Source organism: Notolabrus celidotus, chromosome 8 (assembly GCF_009762535.1).
Source record: "Notolabrus celidotus isolate fNotCel1 chromosome 8, fNotCel1.pri, whole genome shotgun sequence".
NCBI lineage: Eukaryota > Metazoa > Chordata > Actinopteri > Labriformes > Labridae > Notolabrus > Notolabrus celidotus.
The window spans coordinates 26706970-26731453 of NC_048279.1; the positions used below are offsets into that span (position 1 = coordinate 26706970).

The 24484-nt window shown below is 39.1% G+C and overlaps 3 protein-coding genes across 6 annotated transcripts in view; 1 reads left to right on the forward strand and 2 right to left on the reverse strand.

Annotated features, from left to right (window-relative positions):
• Positions 1-424: 424 nt before the first annotated feature.
• On the reverse strand, positions 425-9583 carry gsr (glutathione reductase). 3 transcript variants are annotated; one of them, XM_034690508.1, is made up of 13 exons: positions 9141-9583; positions 8555-8726; positions 6933-6959; positions 6731-6819; positions 4975-5044; positions 4658-4805; positions 4513-4567; positions 4326-4425; positions 3978-4232; positions 3329-3440; positions 2918-3049; positions 2590-2723; positions 425-1050 (listed from the first exon to the last, which is right to left on the reverse strand). In XM_034690508.1, the coding sequence occupies exons 1-13, from the start codon at positions 9194-9196 to the stop codon at positions 901-903; spliced, it is 1500 nt and encodes a 499-aa protein (XP_034546399.1). In that variant the 5' UTR covers positions 9197-9583; the 3' UTR covers positions 425-900. The 3 variants fall into 3 exon arrangements, with proteins under 3 accessions (XP_034546399.1, XP_034546398.1, XP_034546400.1); XM_034690507.1 differs by lacking the exon at positions 9141-9583 and having other exon boundaries at positions 8555-8870; XM_034690509.1 differs by lacking the exon at positions 9141-9583 and having other exon boundaries at positions 8563-8658.
• A 2532-nt stretch (positions 9584-12115) lies between these two features.
• LOC117817207 (zinc finger protein 518B) lies at positions 12116-18001 on the forward strand. Its single transcript, XM_034689764.1, has 2 exons — positions 12116-12281; positions 12655-18001. Exon 2 carries the CDS (start codon positions 12751-12753, stop codon positions 15253-15255), a length of 2505 nt encoding a protein of 834 aa, XP_034545655.1. The 5' UTR covers positions 12116-12281; positions 12655-12750; the 3' UTR covers positions 15256-18001.
• A 3877-nt stretch (positions 18002-21878) lies between these two features.
• Positions 21879-24484, reverse strand: part of LOC117817335 (cytokine-dependent hematopoietic cell linker) — a 73021-nt gene continuing 70415 nt past the window's right edge. For both annotated transcript variants that reach the window (XM_034689986.1, XM_034689987.1), the window contains exons 12-17: positions 24386-24470; positions 24292-24308; positions 24120-24214; positions 23967-24044; positions 23724-23879; positions 21879-22211 (exon numbers count right to left, since the gene is read on the reverse strand). In XM_034689986.1, coding sequence (XP_034545877.1) covers positions 22056-22211; positions 23724-23879; positions 23967-24044; positions 24120-24214; positions 24292-24308; positions 24386-24470 — 587 coding nt within the window. In that variant the 3' untranslated portion in view covers positions 21879-22055. The remainder of the gene's footprint in view (positions 22212-23723; positions 23880-23966; positions 24045-24119; positions 24215-24291; positions 24309-24385; positions 24471-24484) is intronic.

Below are 24484 nucleotides of genomic sequence, written 5' to 3' on the forward strand. Positions count from 1 at the left end.
GCAAATCAACAATTTGTTAAATTTACATAGAGTAAACATTGCTGAGTAGAGAAAGCACAATTACCTTCTGAGCTAGATTGAAGCAGTATCAGAAAATTAAAAATCAAATGCAGACCAATCAAAGTTGTGCTTAGGTACAGCCACTTGTCTCATCCTGTAGTAGTGTACAGCAAGGGCTGCTACACTAGTGAACACATTAGGGTTGCAATTATGAAAAAACAACAAAAAGAACCTTGCTGAAATTTTTTTGGCCTTGAGCTGAGAGGAGACTTTCTCTTATTGCAGGTGTAAGCTTGAATACAGCTCCCTTTATTTAAATATGAAAGGTACTTTTTTCCTTGCACACCAAATCCACTGGGGAGAAAATATAGAAGGCCACCAGTAGTAGAGTGTTACAAAAAGGCTACAGAATTAAAAGACAATATTTAAGAAAGAACCTGTAGGTTTATTGAATCTTAGGACAGTACAGTATATGCATTAGGACCTTGCATTGTTTGTAAATAGGCGCCTTAAATAGAAGCAGTGATTATGATATTAATCTAACAAATGACTGACAAATCAAACACATACACTAGGAGGGAGGTCTTTTGACTTCCTGTGCAATCACTTGACAAAAATACCTGCAGATCAATCACTTCCATTTCACAATCATCAAAATGGAATCTGAAATATTCAATCAATAATCAAGACCCACAGTACAGTTTTGGAAGGCCATAATTCAGTCTTGGTCCATTAAAAAAATAAAAACACTGCGCACAAATAAGGTCACTAAATAAGAGAAAATAGAAGCATGTAGTTGTAGAAAGCAAGTCGTCAAGCTGATGAGAGTGATTCAGAAGAGAGACTCTGCCCTGGTATGTTGGTCTGGGTGTCTAGAAAAGCATGGGGTGTGTGTTTGCATTAGCGCATTGTGACAAACTCTTCAGATGAGGTGGGGTGAATGGCAACAGTCTTGTCAAAGTCTGCTTTGGTAGCACCCATTTTAATGGCCACAGAGAAGCCCTGCAGCATCTCATCACAGCCCAGGCCCTGCATGTGCAGACCGACCACCTGAGAAGGACAGACAATTCAGAAAATCACTGTACAATTCCTGTTTCAAGATTCAACCATAAAAATGCTTCCAAAGACCATGTGAACTTTTATATACTGGAACTGTGTTTTAAAGTTAGTCTTTGTTGTAATTACAGTCCCTCACTCCTAGATGACTTTGAAGCCCTTTGAATATTTGTTGGGGTTTTGAAAGCATACACAGGTGGAGACAAACCCAAGGATCAGAACCAGAATCTGTTTATTAGCTTGTTATGCATGCACATACAAGGAACCCTACTTCAGTTTCACATGCCCCTCCATGTACAGAGACAGAAATAGACATGAACTGAAATCCAGGACACAAAGTTGGACAAAGGTAGCATCAATAATAAACTATTCACTAATATGTATCCACTGTGATCTCAACAGAGAGAGAAGGAGAGAGAATCCAGTTTAAGAAAAGGATGGGCATGCTAAAACTGGAAAGACTGATGTTTTCTGACAGTACTTTGTTCTGGGCAGGGTTGCAGTTATATTGTAAGAGACTGGGCAAGATTAGCAGGTGAAACTGGAAAAGAACTAAGGAAGATTTACATTTCAAATACAGCTGAAACGGTGTTTCTGTCCATTTAGGATATCAGACATCAAGATTTTTTAAAAACCCTGCAAATTTGAAAGCGTAGGTTTCACCATTACGTCAGTAGGCATTAGTAGGCTTGTGCAGACATGATGAATATTAAAATCCTTTGTTGACATAAAGACATATTGAGGGACAAAACACTCCTGAGAACACGAAACCTTATTTAAGCTCCTTCATGTGTCATATACAGAGGAGACTGAGATGAGAAATAAAAGGCCCTGGAAACAAAGATATGCCTTGTGCAATGCCTCCTTTCTGTGTACCTTTAATAATAAAAACACATCTCTCTGCAGGAGAGCTGATTACAGCATTAATGGGAGACTGGGCATCTGAGGAGAAGCTTTCACTATTTTACTTTTAACAATTGTTGGTGATGCCTTGTTTGGATCGTAGATTAATTTTGTCCAAGTTAAGCTGCAGAGGAAAATAAACAGTAACAACAAAGCCCTAAAGTTCAAGTCGTTAGAGCTCATTAAAACATATTATATTTGTATTTATGCATTTATTTTCTATGTAATTTAGTTCCAATTAAACTATCTGATGTATGCTTGAATTGAGATGAATTAGCACAAGTTCAGTGTGTTACTGATACAGCTTAAAAGCTGCCACAAGGTGACGCTGTATGCGGTATTAAAATCATTTAACCACTGATGCTGTTGTTTTTCTCTTAAAAATGTTTCTTAGGATTTGTTATTAATGACTGATTAGGATTCTAGGAGGTTTCACAATTTTCCAAGAGCCCCGTGAGATTAATTTTTGTGCATCACGAAATAATGAAAGTAACAGCTAATGCCTTTAGGATTCATAAAATCTATTATGGTTAAAATAACTGAGGTATTTGTTTTTAGATGTGTGAAAAAAAAGTTTTTATAACATTTTTCCATCAGCAGTAAAAAGTGTAGAGAATTGCTGACTCCTACCTTCTCCTCTTTGCCCACACACACCAGTTTCATGACACACTGACTCTTCCTGCTCGTGATGGCATGATACATGGGGGTGAAAGAAGTCCTGTAGACCTTCACGTTATCCTTCCCTCTGGATTTAATCGCCTCCTCTGTGACAAAAATATGAAAACCAGTGAATGTTGTCCTACTGAACTAACCTGGGATAGGATTATTATTTAAACAAGATAACACTTTTATACAGTTATGAGATGGTTTCTCCTTAAGCTTTATTCCAGGTACACTGGACATGCAAGGGACCTAAATCATAGGCAGGATTGACTTTGGTTATGAGATCACTCCAAACCTTCTGTGAGGCCCACTGTCCCGATGGGTGGGTGGCTGAACACCACTGTGGGGATACAGGAGTAATCCAACTTGGAGTCTTTCTTGCCTTCAAACAGTCTGTGTGCCAGCTTTCTTCCAGCAGCTATGGCAACTGCATAAAAAACACATCACACAATGTCTAGAAGAAAATATTGCTGTGCATACAAATGAACAAAAAACATTTTGTTCTAAAACTAGAAAAACAAGAACAAAGTCAGGTGGCTGTTGCAGGATCTCATTAGGTAGAGTTGAAAAACATAAACTGAAAACATAATATGTTTGACTCATAAGCTCTAAAAATGTGCTTTATATAACACCAAAAGTCACCTTTCCACCTAACCATTGTGAATATACATTTTCTGGATACAAAAACAAAATAATAAACTCTAACCAGGTGTGAGGAGAGCTCTGCCACAAACATCCCCTACTGCGTAGATCCCTGGTCTGCTGGTGTTCTGAAACTCGTCCACGATGATGTGGCCTTTTTCATCTGTATCCACACCCTGAAAACAGATGAAACATCACAATACAGTACTCCACTAAAAGTATCTTCTATTTCCTTAATATATAATATATTTTTTAATGGCTGTACTTCTTTTCTGCGCTTTTGGTTCAATTTATTGTCATCATTGTTGTTGCGTCTATTATAAATATAAGATTTTGTGAAGCACCTTGTGACCTCGTTCTGTGAAATATACCAAATAAACTTGGCTTACTTTTTTATATTGGCTAAATGAAATGCTCATCTATAATTTTTTTTTTCTAGGAAAATCATTTAATTCTTTGCTGTATGTTACCAACTCTGCACATGATTGGGTGCCAGTTTAGCATTGTAGTGAAGATGTGCAGAGGCTAAAATCCTCAAGCGTTCATTTCAGACCTGTGGCCCCTTTCTCACACGTCACTCCCCACTCTCTCCCTGTTCCCTGCTCTATCCACTGTCTTATCCTCTCTGCATAAAGACATAAAAGCCCAAAAATGTAGCGTAGAAAAAAAAATCTGTGCATATGAATGTCTGTCTAAGCACAGCAGACTATTACCATCTCTCCGATGTTCAGTCCAGAGGTGTTGGGCTGCCTGCCGATGGCCCAGAGGAGACAATCCACGTCCTGGATGGTTCTGACCTTCTCCTCTTCGCTCTTCTTCTCTGGGTCTTTAGTGACGAGCGTCACCTCCAGCCCTCTGTCCGTTTTTCTCACAGATTTCACCTGAGAGTTCTTCCACAGATCTACACCCGCGTTCTGCAGTTCTTTGGTGCAGTTTGTGCTTATGAGGCTGTCAAAGTTCCTCAAAACCTGCAGAGAGGATACGAGAGGACATGGAGTTCTCACACTTCACTTCTTTAAAATCCTCTCTAAGCAGATGCTGTGGTTCTGTGTGGTTCTTACTCCTGTCTGTCGAATGATGAGGGATGTTTTAGACCCAAGGGTGCAAAGGATGCCTGCCAGCTCGACTGCAATATAACCTGCACCCACGATCACACTGCGCCTGTTAGAAGAAAAAGAGTTCAACCATGAGCACAAACTTAAAAACAACTTACAAACATACACTACAGACACCGAGTAAACTGCTTACTTTGGCAGAGTCTCAATCTCAAAAAAGCCATCACTGGTCATCCCCAGATTTGCACCTGAAATGATAAATCAACACATTTAGCACATTACTTCTCATATTATTAATTAGCTCAGGAAAAAGAGCATTTTTGTACAGTGTCTCTAACCTGGAACTTCAGATTCACTCAAAACAGAAGGCTGCCCTCCAGTGGCGATGAGGATGTGAGGAGCTGTATACTTTCTTCCATTGACCTCAACAGTGGGCTCAGGATCATTTGTAAACCTGGCATGACCATGAATTGTTTGGATTTTAGCCTGAAACAGAGCAGACATCTTTATTTTCCATCCAAATACTGTCTTTGACTTTAAAGCTCTGCAAACAAACTAAATACATTAGTGAATTATTTTTCTAGTGCAGATGTTTAGAAACAAAACATAAACACAGACACATGTAATAACACAGAAGTTATAAATATGAACTTACTTTGTCAAGATTGTTGCGATAAATGCGATTTAGGTGGCTAACATAATTGTCCCTTTTGGCCTTGAGGGCTCTGCAAAAACAAGAAGTCAGATCAAGGATAAGAGATCATTTTTATACAAATGGAAGAACCTCCCTACACTTTGTTTACATGGCATGTTCAATTTAAGAACATTTTAAAGAAGAGAGTCAAAAGAAGACTGTCTTAAAAAAAATATGATTTAAGAAATACATGAAAGGAACATTCACTGACTACGAAAGTAGTGCAACACCATCAACGTGTTTTATTTTCTCTGTTTCCTGGTGATAAAGAGTTAATTTAGGTTGTTCTCCAGGATCTTGATGTATCTCGTATCGTATTTCAGGATAAAGAAGTTTATTTATTTGTTTATTCTCAGTACACTGACAGTGATGTTCAAAGACAGAAAATCCAGCTGTGCTTTTAATTAATCATCAAACAGGTCATTATAAGCCGATGTAAATGTTTAACCAGGACACAGATACAGTGAAATCAACCGTGTAAAAAAAAATGTGAGAAGAGCTGGATCACATTGTGTTGGTATAATAATAACCTTGAGGAACAAGGTATGTTAAAAAAGAAATACTTGAAAAGAATATCAAATTTAAAATAAACAAAAAATAATAAAGCCATTTTTGAAGGTACAAGTATGAGTAACACTCTCTTTTGGACTACTGCATAGAATCAATACACAGTGATTCAGTCAGATGAGAGCGTGACATTAAAAGTTCATGAGTATATTTCCATTTTGTGAACTACAAACACAGAACTGGTTTGCATCCCTGACAACAATCTCCTGCTTTCTACATGGATGCAAATGGGTCACCATTAGCACACAAGTCTGTTGCAAAGCGTTCCACCTCAGTGATAAAGTATGATAGAGGCAGCCATGAAAAAACATTTCCTGCTTTTCTAAACACTCCCAGCAGAAACACAAACATTTGAGTCATCATGTTCTTGTGTTGCTGTTCTCAGACTCAGTACAGATAAACACTCAGAGATCTCCTTTAGATCACTACATTATACTTTTTCCACTTCACATAAAGGGGATAATAAAATCTTCAAAAAATATTAAACACACCATTTTTTGTAACTAGAAGTTTGAGTATATTATTGTTGGTAATCGAAAGGGAAAAAGCATCCCTCAGTCTGTCTGAATGGATTACCAAAACTGCTGCAAAGAACACTGGCAGGTCCAAATAGTAAAAACTCAGTGTATTATAATGCCACAACATGGCTACAGCCTGCGATAGCATTAAATCTACATGTTTCATACATGTTTTAAGTGATATCGTTTGCACCATATGCTGCATCTTGATGGTGTTGATAGAAGACAGAAACGCTCCTCATACCTGTATTGTTCACACAGTGGAAGTACGAATACAGGGGCAAACTTTCACATTAACTCCATACAACCACACCTTAATATGACCTCCAACCCAGTGTACAGTGATTAATAGATTTCTGGTGCTGCAGACGGCCACTCCTTCCCCAGGCTTATCTCTAACAGTCTGACTTACATTGAACAAGGACAAAAACTTCAGTGTTCACTTTATATTTCTGTTCATAGAGAGGTGGGCTGAGGTGAAGCAACAAAAAAACACCACAGATTGAGAAATAGTGCCATGAAATAGATACCTTTTTGTGTCAGGAACAAACAGCACAGGTTTCAACATGGCACACTGTTGCACAAAAGAGTGAAAAAAGACACCGGCAGACACTTGTGTAAGTGATACTTACTCCCAACTGAAACGGGCATTTCCAACATCATAGCCGTAATCACCGTGATCGTGCAGAAATTCGGCATGAACGGCAGCATTCCACATAACCTGTACGGAGAGGAACAAGGAAGAAAGCGGATTCAACGTCAAGTTTGATGCTTGTGAACACGTTACTGCACAGAGTTTAAATTTAATAGAATAAGAATGAATGAAGACTTTACCTTCTTTGGGACACAGCCAACATTGACCTAGAAATGATAAAAACAGAGCACACGAGCAAATGTAAGTGTCACTAAGATGATTCAAGCACACATCAAGTCAGAAAGAAAATTATACGGAGGACAGCACTCTATTTAGATAGCACTTAAGACTTTAAAAAGAAAACTAAACTCCAGACTCAGCAGGCATTAGGAAAAAAGACTAAGACTTCACATAAAGAAATAATCTCAAAGTTTAGACTTGTAACACACTATGAAAAAGAAGCGCTGCATTAAACGGCTGAGATCAATATCGCAAAATGGTTTAGGTATGCAAAAAAACACATGAAGCCTTACAAGACCTGTTTGACACGGTGGCTTTTTTTTCAAGAAAAAGTTTCCAGATATGAAAATAAAATCTTTTGTTAATTGTTTTGTTAGCTCCTTATTACATGTGGTTTCAAAGTTATTAAACTGATAATCATTTTATTTCAATTAGCTGAGCACATAATCACGATACTTGAGAATAAGAAGTCACTTAGTTATCACATGGAAATAAACTTTACACCAAAGCTTAAAAAAAAGAGCAATCTAGTCTTCAAATGATAGATTTTGATTAGGCCCTTGTAATATGGTCTGTGCACACAATATCACTTTACTTCCTAATTGATTGCAGCAGTTGTGACAAGCACTTTGTCTAGCCATGAAGCAACAGAAAAATCTGCAGAAATATCACTTCTCATTTTCAACTTCCCTTCTGTTGAATGAAGAATAAGAGCACTTATATTTATAAGGCTTTTTCTAAAACTTACAATGTAACGAAAACCGAAGACAACTGTTTTATTCACTGAAACAAAATATGAATGAGGATTTACAAAGAATGAACAATTATAACTGTAATCTATGTTTTAGCCGATTAAATTAAGTAAAATTAAATTGTAGTTAAATTGTATTTAGTTTAGTCTTTGTCAATGTGCTTCATACACACGTGGCATGCGTACTCTTTACTCTCTACACACACCCCAGCTCTGTCTATGTTCTGTTTTATTTATTTGCTTTATTTTTTGCACTTTCTGTAAAGCGACTTTGAGTACCCAAAAAAAGAAATAACAAATCCTATCAACTACTATTATTACTATTTTTACACTGCCATATTTCTGCTGAGCCTCCTGTGGGTGGTTGTTTATCTTTAACTTTTGAATAATTTGATTATGGTATGATGTTGAGCATTTTTCTTAAGACACTTGATCTTGCTCTTTAAAGATCTCAGCCCAGAGAAGTATCCTGTAGTAAGAAAACTAACATTAACACTACTTATAAAAACTAAACTAAAACCAAGCACTGACAAATCTGGTGGTAGAGATTACTAAACTACTTTTAGATTTTTAAAAAAATCCATAAGCAGATTCTGATTAGCTGTATCCTTGCTTTGTAATGCTTCAGTATATCATGGTTAGGGGAGTGCTCATCAGCAGAGACGCTTCAAAATTCAAACAGTGTTTGTTGTAAACAATAAACTTCCACAAAAGGAGTCCCGAGGTTTCGCAGTGAACCTGGCAACCGACATGCGTGTTAAAGCAGCAGAGGCCACAGTGCAGTGACAGAGGTTGGGAAGGATAACAGTGTTTGATTGTATTTTTACTCACGCAGGTACCTCCGAGTTTGTGACTCTCGATGACGGCGGTGGATGCACCGAGCTCTGACGCCCTCCGAGCCCCGGCCAGACCTCCAGACCCGCCGCCGATCACCAGGAAGTCAAACCGGGTGGTCTCGGTCACCGCTGGGTCTGAGGCCATGCTTCTGCGGATAACTACGTGTCTGCGAAAAGACGAGAAAAGTTGCTTTCTGAGGAGGAGGAAGCAGCTGGAGGATTGTGTCCGAGTTAGCTGGATTAAAATTGCCATAACCAGGAAGCCCGCATGCGGGCGTGTGTGTCCGACAGACGGGGAATGGGAGGTGTCAAGTGAAAGCCAATGCTGTGTCATTATGAATTACAACAATGGTGTGTAAATCCCAGAAACTGTTTTCACAATAGTCATGGTGGTCCTCACATGAACTACATTAGGCTTACAATAACAGGTTAAAGAGAGCAATGATTGCTACAAGAGTTTCGTCAAATGAGAAAGATGGATGAGACATTTTATGCCACTTAGTTTTAAAAAGTTAAAATAAGTCAGACAACTTCATGACAATAATTTGAAGTATCTGTCATGATTATGGTGTATTACTCACCTTGGTAAAGCCAGTGACACAGTAGGAAGCAGTCTGCATATCCTCGTAAACAACATGTTTTACTCGTTTAAAGGCATTTTAGCTTGTGCGTCCTTGTTTATCTCCCTGTCCACTCTCAGTCTACGGTGACCTGTGGTTTACCTTCATTATCCCACAAAATACAAAAGCTGCAAACTACTTCCTGTGTCACCGGGTGGACGTACAAAATACAGACCCGTTAATACATGCCCCCTCCAACCGCCTCCTGTCTGAGCGAAAAAACAGTGCGAATGCTGAGATCCTCATGTGATTCAGTCACAAAACTCGCACACACGAGTTTAAAATTCATATTTCCAATAAACGCCTTTGAAGTATTTTTATAGAAGCAGTATTTAGCGCGGAAAGTCTCATGACGTAAAGGAGGTTGAGTCGTTTTTCCCAAAGAAGTGTTTGCTTCACATCATCTGCAGCTCTTGTCAACATTGATATAATGAAAATGTAGTTTCCGGTTATAGTTTTCTGAATAAGAGCTTGCACATGCAACGGCATGCACAGTAACGCACTTTAACCATGCATATGCTTAGGCAAGGCAAGGCAAGGTAGCTTTATTTGTATAGCGCATTTCATACACGAGGGCAATTCAATGTGCTTTACATTAAAATATTAAAAGCATTGGAGACATTCAGACAGGCATAAAAGAACATAATTAAAATTACAAATATAATAAAACAGAAAAGAAAAGGAAAATTAGAAATATATTAAAAATTACATTCAAATTTTAATTTAAAGTGGGTTAAAATAATCTAAGATAGGAAGGCAGTGGCAAATAAAAAAAGTCTTAATCTTTGATTTCAAAGAGATGAGAGTTGGAGTGGACCTACATCTTTCAGGGAGTGTGTTCCAGATATGTGGTGCATAATGACTGAACGCTGCTTCACCATGTTTCGTTCTGACTCTAGGGACTGAAAGCAGACCAGTACCTGATGACCTCAGAGGTCGAGGTGGTTCATAAAGTAGTAGCAGATCAGCAATGTGTTTTGGGCCTAAACCATTCAGTGCTTTATAAACCATCAGCAGAATTTTAAAGTCTATTATCTGACAGACAGGAAGCCAGTGTAGAGATCTAAGAACTGGAGTGATGTGGTCTATTTTTTTGGTCCTTGGTAAGACTCGAGCAGCAGCATTCTGTATGAGCTGCAGTCGTCTGATGGACTTTGTAGTGATTCCTGTAAAGACCCTGTTACAGTAGTCTAGTCTGCTAAAGGTAAATGCATGGACGAGTTTTTCTGCATCCTGCTGAGACATAAGTCCTTTAATCCTTGATATATTCTTAAGGTGATAGTAGGCTGACTTTGTAATTGTCTTAATGTGGCTGCTGAAATTAAGGTCTGAGTCTATGACTACACCAAGGTTTCTGGCTTGGTTTGAACATTTCATCTGTGCAGATTGGAGCTGAGCAGTAACCTTTAACCTTTCTTCCTTGGCTCCAAAAACAATTATTTCAGTTTTTTATTTGTTTAACTGAAGGAAGTTCTGGCTTGTTCAATAATTGATTTGTTCAATGCATTTACTCAGTGTTTGATTATACGACTGATTTATCATCACGTATGTATTACACACATGAGTGGTTCTATAATTAGGGGTACATTTCAAGTCCATGGGGTGTATTTGTCAATTTTACCAATTATTATGGGTCATTATTTTAAAAAATGTCCAATTTTATATTGGATGATATTTCTCTATCATTTAATACAAAAAAGTTAACAGGTTCCATGATTTATTTTGCAAAAAATGCAGATTATATATTGGAATTTAAAGTGTTTGTGCTGTCCGATGTCTTAAATGTCAAGTTTGCTCTTTCAAATTAACAATAGAATACATGTATTTATATATTATTTCAGCATTAATTGTTCAAAAATAATAATTTAAACATGATACAGCTGTTTTTAAATCTATTTAAAACATTAATATACATGAAATTATTCACTTTATGTCTGTCCAAGAAATCATTGTCAAGTTTGTTACCCACTGATAAAAGCCCTATAAATCAGCCATGGTTTGCTCCAAAGTAATATGACTCACATTGCTGGAGGGCACATCCTTTTTGGTGGGAACCTTGAAGACAGTGCGGTAAGTTTCAACTCCTCCTTGTCAATATTTCATCAAAATGATTGTCTACACATGGAGTGGATTAATTGTTCATCAACTGTGTTATCAACACTTTCTTGTGTACTTACTTTAGGTGTTTTTATGACAAAAATGTAAAGAAAGCACACAGAAATATGAGTTGATCATGGTCATGTGGTGACATCTTCAATGTCTGTAGCTAGCACAAAGGCCAAAAATGGAGGAAATGTCAACTGTGTTACATGTCAACTGTGTTACCCATCAAAAAAAAAAAAAAAAAAAAAAAAAAAAAAAAATATATATATATATATATATATATATTGAAAATAAAAATCTTTTTTTTTTGTTGCAAAGAAAGGTTTCTCTCTTCTTTTCCGAATGTGTCCTGTCAACTGTGTTACTCCTGTCAACTGTGTTATATCCCACAGAATATCAATTGTCAGCTCAAAAATCTTATTTTCAAAGCAGTTAGACAAACAACAACATAACATTTGTTTTATCAAATGCATAGTACTTCATTCATGTCTCATTCATGTCTTCTACAACACAACTTTTGTCTGTAACACAGTTGACAAAATAATGAACCTGGTGTTTATTTTGATTTGAATATTTAAGAAATCATTAGAGCTTAAGCTTGCCAATTAATGGATTTAGCACAATCTAAGGATATACTGTGGAAACAAATAGAATATTAAGCCAAAAAGCATACTGATTTTTTCACTTTTTGGTTGGTCTGAAATGTACCCCTAATTATAGAATCACTCACATAATGCTACATGTAGTAAGAAGAGGAGGACACAATGGATAAATAGATACAAAACAGCAAAGGAGTCATTACTTTTATTTTGTGCTTTTATTTTGAAGGCACGCGTAACTGGTTCCGGTGAAATGTTAGCTAGCTACAGATTGAGAACGACTTGGGCTAACCGTCTCGGCTGTCCGTGCTAACAAGCTTTAGTGTCGTTTATTTATCAAGGATTTCTCGTCTTGACACAAATAACATCTTTTAACGCAACAACAAAACTCTTCTACAAGGTACGTGCGTGGGATTTGACTCTGCTGTGAAGATAAACATAACACGGGCCGCAGTATGTGCGATCCCTCTGTAGTGGTCACATAGGGCCTTCTCTTCTGCTCAGGAGGAGACAACCCGGGGCAGTTGATAGGGAATGCATATATAATGTTGTACTTTATGGCTTCATTAAATTTAAATAACCTTGATATGCCTGCTGGTACGCTTGCAAACCGTTAAACAAACGCCTTACAGGTACAAACAATACTGCATGGGGTGTTACATGAGGGGGAGGGGCTTCACGGGCCTTGGCTGAACGTCAGCAATATGCCTTCTAAGATTGATCCTCTGACATTACTGCTAAAGGCCTTTTTCTCTCTCATGTGCTTTTCACAGGTTGCAAAAAAAGCCCTCTTATGCCTCGAGGAGGACTAAGCCCCGGACTCCAGTTTGTCATGGATGTACACTCCACTGTGTGACTGCAACTTTTAAATGTTGGGGACTGAGCATCAGATCTCATCTGTCAACATGAAGCCTGTCAACTATCACAGCATGTCGCCGTCTGTCAACGGTGGACATCCAAGCTTGGCTTTAGATCGCGTCCTGAACACTTCAAATGTCATGTGTTGTGAGAAATGTGGATTTGCTACGACAGACCTCGCTGTTTTCAGGAAGCACAGGCTGGAACACATGGAAACGAGGTTTTACTGCTTCTACTGCAACAATGTCTCCTTCAGTAAAGCAGAATTAAACATTCACTTGAAGCAACACACTGCAACACATCCCTTCTCATGTCCTCACTGTGGACAGGGTTACATGAGGAAGCTGTGCCTTGTGAAGCACATAGAGCGTCTACATAGTAAAAGTATTAGTCAAGGAGCTGCTAAGCCTGGCACAACAAACATTCCACATGTTTCTGTCTCCGGTGCCTTACCAAGTGTGCCCACTGCTGATCCGTCATCACTCCGACCTACTGTCCGGGTGACAGTGCCCAGACCGAGTGCACCTGCTGTCAGACTGAACAGGGGTGAGCAAAGAGGGAAAACACTGGACAATAACACATCACATGCCTCTAATGGTAAAGCAGAACTTTTGCCCCCTTTTAATGGACTCATTCAGCAGAACAGGGCTCTGACGCTCTCCCTTCCAGAAGAAGTAAACATCCCTGCCGGCTGTTTGGTTGAATTTGTGGAGGTGAGGACTGTCAATGGGACCAAGGAGCTTAAACTGAGGCTGGTCTCTCAACAAGAAAGTGAGTCAGTGATAAAAGACACAAGGACCACCGTCTCTGAAAACACTCCACTTGGGAGGCCATTGCCTTCCACATTTAGCCATCCAATCACAGCAAAGTCTGTGAGTTTGGGGACATGCACTGTAAACAGGAAATCTTATGAAATGAAGAACGTGAATGCGGAGCTGCCTGCTGTTGTCCCAGTCAAGATCAACAAAAACCTGCTGGGTCAAGTTAGCAAAGAAAAAAATGGACTGAAAAGACCATCCGGAGAAATAATTGACTTGGAAGGTAACTCCATCATTCCAAACAAAGTTCCTCACAGCATCTTTAATTCTGTGAGAGAGGGAAGTAATGGGCTCAAATTTATCCAGAGAGAACCTGTGAAACAAAATGCAGCTGCGCCCACTGTCACCTCCATCAGAGCCCCCAACAGGCTGCCAGTCAACCTGCACCCAGAAAACATGGGAGCCTGTGTTTCTCAGAGAGCAGCAGAGCAGAGAAACAACTTAATGCCGCTGCAATCCAAGAATCTTCCCGCACAGAGAACAGTGGAGTTAAAAAGTGTGCCTCGGGATGCAATGATGGCTGCAAAGCTGGAACCTAGGGTCCGCCTCAACCACAACACTGCCTTAAACTTGAAGAAAGAGGCAGTGGGCATGAGCCAGCAGAATTCAAAATCAGCGTCTCCTTCCTTGAGTGTTTCTTCAGTCCCAGTGGTCCAACTAACACCTATGATAAATCTCTGTAAAGAGAAAGTTTCAGGTCTGTCTCTTCCCTCATCCAGGGCCAAAAATGAGCCCTTGTTGATGAAAACACCTGCGCTCTGTAATGGCCCCAGTTCAAAGATTTCAGCCTGGACACAGGATGTCAGGCTAAAGACAAAAGACAGAGAAAGGGAAGTCTCGGAACCTGAGTCTTTCCCTGTCATCTCATCTGTGTTTTCATTAAGCCAGCAACCAGAGGACGTTCAAGGCTCCATCCAGCCGCTGGTAATGGCTGCCCTGCGTGGGATAGCCATGAATATAAGTTCTCCGACCACGACTCAAGATCACAGTAAGATCAAGAACAGCACAGACCTGGTGAAGGAGCTGCCAACGCTGGGGCACTGTGCTCAGGTGTCCACAAAAAATGGATTCTTAACCCGCAACTCTTTATTGACTCACCAGACCTGTGAGCCTATAAAGATAGAGGAGCCTGATAAAGGTATTCAGCCCCCTCCTGCACTCAACCATATTCATATCAAGGAGGAAAAAAAGAGCATACAGCCGTCAGAAGAAAAACAAATTCAAATTCCTGATTTAAAACCTTTAAAAGATGAGAAGCCTGTTTCTAAAATTGCAGTGCATGTGAACGCGTCTGCAGAGTCTGCACAGCAAACGGAGAAAAGTGAGCACCACATCTCCTCAAAGTTCCTGACTGTCTCTTTGAAAAGGGTGCAAGTAGGTGTGTGGAAAAAAAGCAAGAAGGGGCTGAAGCTTAAAATATCCAAATGTAAGACTCAGGGACCTTTGGGCGGTCTAACTGATTGTGCGGTTATATATCCGATGCCCCTAAAAGAGGACCAGCTGGTAAAACGACCAGGACCGAACCAGCCTGTGGTGGTTCTCAACCATCCAAGGCCTCGGGCCTCAGTACAGGCAGCAAGAGTGGACTCTTTATCAGACACAGGACCCCCAAAGTGCCAAATCTTAAAAATGAGGCTGAGCAAAGTGATGGGGCAGAAGTATGAGGTGATGGGCTGTACTGTTGGAGTCTTTTCATAAGGTTAGCAGACGATGTACGATAAATACAAGTGTAAATTATGACCTGGTATTAAATGGGGACATGCTGACTTTAAATAAACACAATATTAGGGCAGTTATTTTCTTCATGGGAGTGTAAAAGTATCAAGAGATGGACATTTGAACATCCCTGAGCATTACGTGGTACATATTCAGTTATTTATATAGGCATGGCGTATTCAGGTGTAATGCAGTGCTACTGCTTGAATGATCTCGGATCATCTGCTGTGTTAGATTGCAGTCGGTTCTGAACAGATGTGGAGCAGTGTTGCGGAAGTTCGACAAATAAGTAGACCTGTCAGAGTTGAGTACACGATGCATGCTGTTTACTTCAACAGGAAATAATACAGTATTTATTTTTTGTTTGCAGCAGAGATTCTTTACTGTTAATTCAGCCCCCCTCTCTTCAAAATAAGACAGGAATCAGTAAAGTATAGATGAGAATGTCAAATATTTTGTGCAGAATTAGTGGTGGTTGCCAAGTTAGTGAAGATGAAGTATTTAATCTCTGATGGTATTGATCTAGTTTGAGCCCCTTGTGCAATGTTAGGCAGAGGACATATTTATATAAAAAGTCTCATTAATGGTTTAATCCCTATTTTTTTGTTGTTGATTCTCACATTAATAAAACTTTTCAAGTCATGGGATTTTTTGCCCCAAATTTGTCGATTTCCAGTCACCATATGTACACACAGAGTACTTGCTGGTCTATAAAGTTTGCCCCCTTACACACATTTCTGTATTTAATGTTACGTACGATGACTGCTGATTCAGAAGCCGTATCCCAAAAACAAACACTAATAATCAGCCCTGATGATTTTACAGCCACCCAACAGGCCATTCTTATTCTAATAGCACTTTCACATTTGGCTCAGAAGATGAAACTTTCTCTAAGATCACAGTCCGTGTCATATTTACAGCACTCCTTGTTTTTCATGATTCTATCATCAGCAATGTGGTGGTGCATTCAAACTCTGAAATGTGGGATATGTACAAACAGGATCGTCAAAATCAACCAAGGTGTTAATAAGTGGTGTAAGCTAGGCATATTGTTTGTCATCAGTGTGGATCTGTTGTGTATCACTGGGTGTGTAAGAGTAATGGAGGTTGTCCTTCAATGGAGGATTGAGTGGGAGTAAAACATTTTTTTCACTTTGGTGTTTTAGGAATGTGCCTCGGCCTTCAATCAGTATTTATCAACTAGCTGGCCATTCATAAAATAAATGCTTTAAGACTTTAAATCACCCAGTTGACAAAGTCCCTGAATGCATCATTAGTTTTGCTTTTGAGGATCTGAAGCTCTTGAAATTGTGACTCCTTCTAATATTTCTGAAAGCTCCTGTGTGGAGTTTTGAACTGTTTATGAAACTGACTGAAATGACAAGTTATCAGTATCTGTATTATGTTTGAGAGCCCGACCATTACAAGACATTTCTACGCTGTTGTTTTTAATGCCTGAAAACATTGTGTGGGGGTAGGCGTTAGAGGTTTACTGCAGGTTGAAGAAAACCCCTTAAAAAAGCACAGTGAGCGATACATTTGATTGTAAAAAAGAAAGCAGGATAAGATCTGTCTGTTGTAAACATGACTCATGCATGTACAGGACAAGATGAGCAAAGAGGTGGGAGGTATTCCTTTGTCCACAGGGAGTGCAGCAAAAAACAACACATACAGAAAGTTGCACACAGGAGCTTTAATCCTCCAATGAAAAGAAAGAACAACTTTTTCATGAGTGTTTAAATCTCAACCAGAAGTAACAACAGGCACGAAGCGACAGAGTCAAGTTGAATGCATTTGTACTAGATTGTTAAGTCCATGTTAAACCCGACTTTGAGGATTCATATGTTTATTTTATTTATTTTGACTACATTCGTGTTTTTTATGTTAACTCTTAATGTCCTAATAAGCACAGATATTTTGGGGATGAATTTATTTGAGTCCACTTTCCTGAGAACAAGTGTTAAAGCTGAAAATGTCCTCTTGGATCATTATTACTCCTTGTGCCAAACATACAGTGTGCTTCCCTCAGTGTCATCAACACTGGTGTGTATTCTCTTTGAAATGAAAGATGGAGCTCCTAGAGTGTAACGCAGCAGCTGGATTATTCCTGTAACTACAAGCCATGTATTTTTTTTTATTCATTCTATCTTGAGGCAATGTACATACACTCAGAGACTGTGGTCATCGGGGCCCTTGGTCACCTGTATATTCCTCCATCCTCTAAATGGACATAAGCAATCTTCTATACAGACACTTTTCAGATCCGTATCTCTTCTTAAGGAAACATTGCAACACCTGTGCATTCTTGTTTATAATGTAATCTTCACGTATAAGGTGCTAGACCTGTGGTTATATTTGTAGGTCTTGGTTGCCCAGAGTTTTTATTGTGTAAATACATTTTTGGTCACTGACAGATTTTATTGTGTATGTACCTGTAAATAAAGAACCTGAGGACGAGTGTTCATACTAACAGCAGTTATGTTGTGTTTACTGTCCTCACACTGTAGGCTGCTGTTCTGTGCTGTCTTTGCTGTATATAATAATAAGGTGTGAGCGTTCCCTCTTAATGTCTTGCTTTGCCTTTCGGTCACTCTTGTTTGAGAAATATTTATGTTCCAGTTTAAACTTCTCTTGTTTTTTTTATCGTCTCTGTTGTAGTCATTGTGCTCCATGCTTTTATAAAAGAATGATGTAACTCCACTTTTTTAATTAAAGAAAAGTGAAATGAGTCTGATTTATGGAGCCTACTTCTTTTTGACTGACATAACTGTGATTCACAAAGTGGTCATTATGAAAGGTCATCAGGTCTCAAAATACAAAGGGACTCACAAACACTACAGGTTAATGACATGCTCATCAACTGTACCTTGGTTTAAGATTAAAAAAAAAAAAAAATGTTTTTGGACATTGTTTTGAATTTTAGGTTGAAAATAATAGAAAAAGCAGTAATCAAAGTGAGCTAACATGCACAATACTTGGACCCTGAACCTAAAAAGGGATTTCACCAATTTTTTATTTAATTAGATGTCTTTATTTTGAATATGTAAAAAACATATATAGAAAAAAGAAGAAATAACAAAAAAAATAAATGATAATCAAGTTCATTAGCAAGCAGTGAAACATTTAAATGTATATGTGCGAAAATTAAAATGTTTCAGTGTTTTCTGATAGAATTGATTTTTACCCAAGTAAAAGTAAACCCTACATGGGTTTCACAAATCATTGATCACTTTGATTAGAGGTTGTAAATGAAGAGATCAAACGTGCTCTTGAAAACTTGCCAATCTGTTTAGATTAAACAAATATAGCTAATGACTGATTGATGAACATTAAATATTAAAAAGTTATAGCTTCAGCCACATGATTAATTCCAATGACTGTAAAGGATACACAGACAAATGTCAGGGCTCTTTTTTTACCTAATCGCATATATCTGACACTATCTGTCTTTCTTATTGTGCTTGTTTATTATTCTTATTCATTGGTCCAACAGATATGAAGAGTGTTACGACCCAGCTCACTAGGGAAAGGGAAGCAACATAAAACTAGATGTAGAAGTAATTCACTACAAAATAGTAAAGTTGACTGTGATACTTGATAACAAAAGTGGAGCAAATGCCACAGAAAGGACCTGTGGATGAAGTGATAAAAACCAAAAGGAGGACTAACTTAGGTTAGGAATCTAACTTTTTAAGAAGTGAGAAAGAAACAAAAGTAAAACATGACTATCTATTCTAGCCAATAATAATAAAAAAAAACAGCTTCCTGAAACCTAGTGTGTCTAAAAGACCAATGCTAAGGTAAGTGAATGTGCCGAAGCTTTAAAAACAAGCAATCAAGAGGCACAGTAGTAAGCATGTTTCTATCAAGGCTGTGCACAGAGTGCTGAGCTACTCAGGGTCTTAAAGGCAAAGCTGGCAGGTGCTCTCTTTGGATTGGCTTCCTCCTCCAGCAGGACCCCAATCAGGGCTCCTCCAGCCAGTGGCGCAGGGGGAAGCACATTGATGAACTCTCACACAGCAGGATTAATGAACCACACAGGAGAGGGGGCATGGCAGTGGCCCAAACAGAACATGTCTCTAGCAGCTAAAGAACTGTTTGTTTCTGCACAATGAGAAGTCTTATTGTTGATACTGTAGTAGATCCAGTGAAATGGATACTTGTTAAACTTGTGTTAAGGATATGAATACATCTTGATGATTCAGATTGTGACTGCCTCTCTAAGTCAGGAATAAAACAGCATATAATGGTATCCAGCTTTTTGCCAACTACTGTGATTTATTAGCTAGGTCTGGTTTCTTGTTGTCAAACAGCCCAAAAAACATACAATACTGACAGCTGGAAACAATGTAAACTAAAGTCAATATTATGATACAGATAAAATATCATAGTAGTAATTAAAGCCACAAACGGCGATGAACAGGCCCTCGGACCCTTGCACACATTCGAACTGTTCCAGCTGCCTGATGAGCAGCAGGATCTGCCTTGACTGTCATTCATGTACATCGGGGTGTGATGCTCCACACCCTGTCGCAGCAGAATAACAGCAGAGCTGAATGCCATCATGTATTATGCCTACGTATCAAGCCTATCTGCGTCATGTCTTTAACCTGTTTGAATGACACTAAATTGAACCTTGTACCTTGAGCCTGTTTGTGAAAATGAAGCAAATGAAAATCTGAAAAAATCTGGCAAGGACTTATACGGAGGTGAAAGACATGAGTGGGGGCTGCTTTGATCAATTTTAATAAAAATATGGGATGCACCTAGTTTAAATTCTTTTCATTATCCTGAATCATGTCAAACAAAGCTTGGATCCTATGAAACACTGGTGGTACTTTGACAAAAATGCAGCAATGGTATGAAGATACATTTTCAGAGATTCAAATCTTACATGCAGAGGTCAAGTTTGTGGCTGCAGGGTCAATTTTTGATAATTAAATTAGGTGGCACCCTTCCTCTTGGGTTAAGGATATGGGAGTGCTAGAGGATTTTTGGTAGGTCTTGATGTTATAAATAAGCACAAGATTTTTCGTTCATGTAGATGAAAAAGAACTATGGGGAGGGTTATTTGAAAACTTTAGGGGGCACTATGGCGCACACTTTCAAGTTGTTTCAAGAAAGCCCCTACATATCAAAATCTGATGCAAGGCCAATGTGTGTGAAGACTTTGGTGACATTTCATGCATCTTAAAGCCCCCCAAAACTACTTCCTGCTTCGTGGCGAGAAATGTACCTTAGACGCACGGCTGGGACACGGCCCTCAATGACAGGACACAGTGTGAACAATAAGGCTTCATCAATGTTTAAAGGCCCTTTCTGAGTGGTATAGAAAAAAATATATGAAAAAGAGGAGGAGCTATACGTCACAAAGTAAACCATGTGACTTCCTGTTGCCAGCATGGGGCGCTATAGATTTAGGTGAATATTTGCATTCAGATGTGTTCACCCCGGGGCATTTATCATGCATGAGTGTTTTGGTCCTGATCCAACATCATATATGAGTGTTATTAAGGTGTTATTAAAGTTTAATGGATTTGCTGAATTGCAGAAAAAACTCCAACTTTGAATGTCTGCCACGCCCACAATTTTTGACATAGCAAAAAGCCTCAAACAACATTACATTTTGATGAGTCTGCTATAGGCTGATCGTCGTACAACTTTATCAGAAAAAAACTCAAGGATTAGGGTTGTTCATTTACATATCCTGCATAGTTTGTTTTTCCAAGTTAGCATAAATCTCACAATTTCTTAATATGAAAGCCTCAGTGAATAAAAACTAGATCTGAAACAACTAGCAAAACAGCTGGACTGACTCAACATACTTTTCTTATAAAGAGACCATATGAAGTTTCTTCTGACTCAGATTTATGGCACCTCCAGGCCATAAAAAGCAAGCTCTGCAAAAGATCAGAAGATGACACTGATGGGCTCCACAACCTGCATTTTATGACCTGACTAACACCAACCTGTAAAGATACCAATCTCTCAGGGCCTCTGGCTTCTCTGACACACGTACAGCGAACAAAGGACTTACTCAAAATGGATTTGCATGAAGGCACTGCGCTTGCAGGACATGCCTTTTGTCCTTTACCACTCAGCACTAGATACGATGATAAGCCTTTCCCTTACCACTCCTTGAAATCTCATCAATGCTGTATTCTCCTTCTCAGTTTCATTTAAGGCTTGTTAAAGTCCTCTGCAAATGACTGAGATAGATCACCCTAGCCTGTAAACATTTCAGGATTTGGCCTGGCTGTCTTAGTGGCTCATTGTTCTCTGACATCAAACCTTTTCCAGGTGCTGCTGATTTGAAAGGTGCTCATCGTCTGCAGCCTTCAGTCATCACAAACCTTGGCTATTAACTCAGAGGCTGCTTCTACATCATCAGACAGGAGTCCCTCTTGGTCTTTGTTGGCAGTACACCATAACACCCCAGTGATGCTTGGTGGAAACCTTGGTTTAGAAAATTCCCAGATTCTTACAGAGACGTTTAAAAAAAAAATTCTCTGCTTCTCTGCTGTGATATTTAAATTTGCCATGTTGAGGTGTTGCTTTTTAATCACTCTCAGATCTTGTCTTGATTGAAATGAATGCAAGTAGAATAATCAAATATTGTCACTTTATCAAAGATACACACAACTAGGTAATGAAAGTATGATCAATTTGAATCAACAGACACTCATAATGAGCAGAGTGATAGATTTGGGAGACTAAGTTACGTATAATGCTGTGACCAGACAGATTGTTTTCAGCAGGGTGTCGTTGACATGGTCCATGTGTTAATGCAGCAACAGCTGCTCAACATCCCATTTTGTAACTGGACATGTCAGCACACAGTTTTCTGGGTATCTGCTCCCAGGCATATTCCTCCCACTGATCAGGGTTATGGGGAAAATGGAGTGGAACTTTATGATGTCTGCCACCGAGTCGAACATCTGCAGAGGTGAAAAGATACACTGCAGTTATTCTAATGTTGACGGCAGTACTTGTTACGAATATATAAAGTGCATAAATTATTCATAGACATGTAGGTGAAAATGCACCTGAACCTAAAGAGTCTACAGCAAGGTAGGTAACTAAGTATAGAGAGCATCTAAGTCCCTAACAAGGTGGGTGTGATTATACTGGTCCAACAAACGCAGGACTCTAACCCAGGAGACTGAGCTTTGAAACCTCTGTGAAACCAAAGGTTTACTTTGTGTAATGTAAGTAAATGTTTATTAAAGCTTATTTAAACCATTGACTGTGTAAAAAGATGGACTGCATGAAAACTCCCCCAAAGTGAAGCCAAAATATGTACATCTCCACCAACTGACTAGATGCATTACAGCTCAGAAAGTCATCCTCTTCCATGTTAACAGATGGGACATGTTTAAAACGTTAAAATCAAAATACAAGTCAAATACATTTTTCTCAAACATGGTTTCTGTCATGATGGTTAGCTTCAGTGGCAGATTCTGTAGGACTGTTACCTCTTTTCGACCAACGCGAACCGGGTTGTATTTCGGGACTGGTGCTCGCACTGGTTTGGAGATGGTTGAACTCGCGAACCAACACGGCACCCGTTTGTTTTACCACCAGCTCAAGCCCGTGGGAGAGGCACATCATGACGTCAGATTTACGTGACCGCTTTTCCTAGCAGCGCTAGTGTGAACTTTCCCTCACAACAACAACGGCTGCTTTTCTCCTCAACCGACCACTGCTTTGCCTTAGGATCCATAAGTCTTTTTCATTTTTTCACTGCAGGACAATGGCTGAAACATGTTTGGTTTGTGTTTTTGATCACGGCAACCCCGCCCCCCCCCCACCCCTTGCCCCTGACGTAAGCGGTTCGCGGTTCTCGACCAGCAAAGAGTTGGAGCCACCCCGGAACCAGTTTTCCCGGCCGGGAGCCGGTTCACTTGCAGTCGAAACACGAAAAAAACGGTTCTCAATTGAGCGCCGGCTCCGAACCGGCCCTGAAACTGCCTTAGTCGAAAAGCGGCATGTGTGCACTGGATTACCAGAGGGGGAGCAGCCAGGGATAGAATATCTGGCTTTCAATGGGCCATGTTTCAGCCACTATTGTAGGGGTATTTTGGTGTCAGTAATCTTCAATCGGAGCCAGTAGAGATTCATCATCCATCTTCATATAGAGTCAATGGTTGTTACTAAAAACCACAACCTTTACTCCAGAAGCTAACCTAACAGTTTTAGTTTCAAAATGTTACCATACTGCGACTGTTTCACATTTTAACACAGGCTAGCGTGAAAATGTTTGCCAGGTGTAAACATTATAACTAACTGCTTTATTTAACACTTATATACTACACTATAAGGTGACCCTTACTTGCTAGCAATCAATAATCCATGGTAACAATAGATATTCATACATATTATTAATTAACTTAACAGGATGAGATTGTTTTTGTTGCTGAAATATTCTCTTCTTAAATGAGTACACTTACATCATTCGATCTTTGTGCTGTCCCCAGGGCATACTTGCAACTGCTCTCAATGAATCGAATTTTCACGTTATAGACCTTTTTGTCGTGATACACAGCCAAAACCAAAGGTTCACTGTTGGTGTTGATGGAGCAGTCTCGTACCAAAAAAGCACCATCCTATAACAAAAGAAGGAGACAAGTTTAGCTTCAGAGAGATTTAGATTTTTATTTAATTCATGTTTTCTCACAAGAAAAGTTACTCACTCTGTTCACCAGGTGTAAGGCGTGTTCAGCATCTGTCCGATTACAAGGCCCAATGTACCAGTCTTCTTCACAATAAGTCTGCAGAATAAGACAGAGTTCAATGAGCTCAAAACGTTGGAGTATTTTCTGCTTCATTAAGAGTCGCAGATTTACCTGCTGAGGTTTTCCCTTTGGAACAAAGTCATGTTGGTCAAAGTCCTCTTTGGTTTGAGGCCACTCATGGTGATGACGTTTTGATGCCACCCTTTCTTTAAAAAGAATCTTACAGTGACTTTAAGAATCAATGATTGTGAAAATGATGCTTAAATGTTAAAACATTACTCACCCAGATTTTGTTGTGACCTTGAAGAAGAAAAAGCACATTCCAATCAAATTTGCATATCTCAACTTAATAAAAAAAGTGTTAACACAAAGTGTACCTTTTTTCTTCATCATGAGTCTCCAAATCCAAAGAGTGTCTTTGATTGGCATGTTGGATAGAAGATCTGTCAGCTCTCTCTATACCTAGAAAACATGTA

Bases quoted from the DNA above. Each gene is read 5' to 3' on its own strand.
- gsr (XM_034690507.1), bottom strand. From the start codon at position 8,812: ATGGCAATTTTAATCCAGCTAACTCGGACACAATCCTCCAGCTGCTTC. The intron at 4,806-4,974 runs GTAAGTTCATAT...GCTCTGTTTCAG, and splicing joins ATCGCAACAATCTTGACAAA to GCTAAAATCCAAACAATTCA. The intron at 4,233-4,325 runs GTAAGAACCACA...TCCTCTCTGCAG, and splicing joins TCATCATTCGACAGACAGGA to GTTTTGAGGAACTTTGACAG.
- LOC117817207 (XM_034689764.1), top strand. From the start codon at position 12,751: ATGTTGGGGACTGAGCATCAGATCTCATCTGTCAACATGAAGCCTGTC.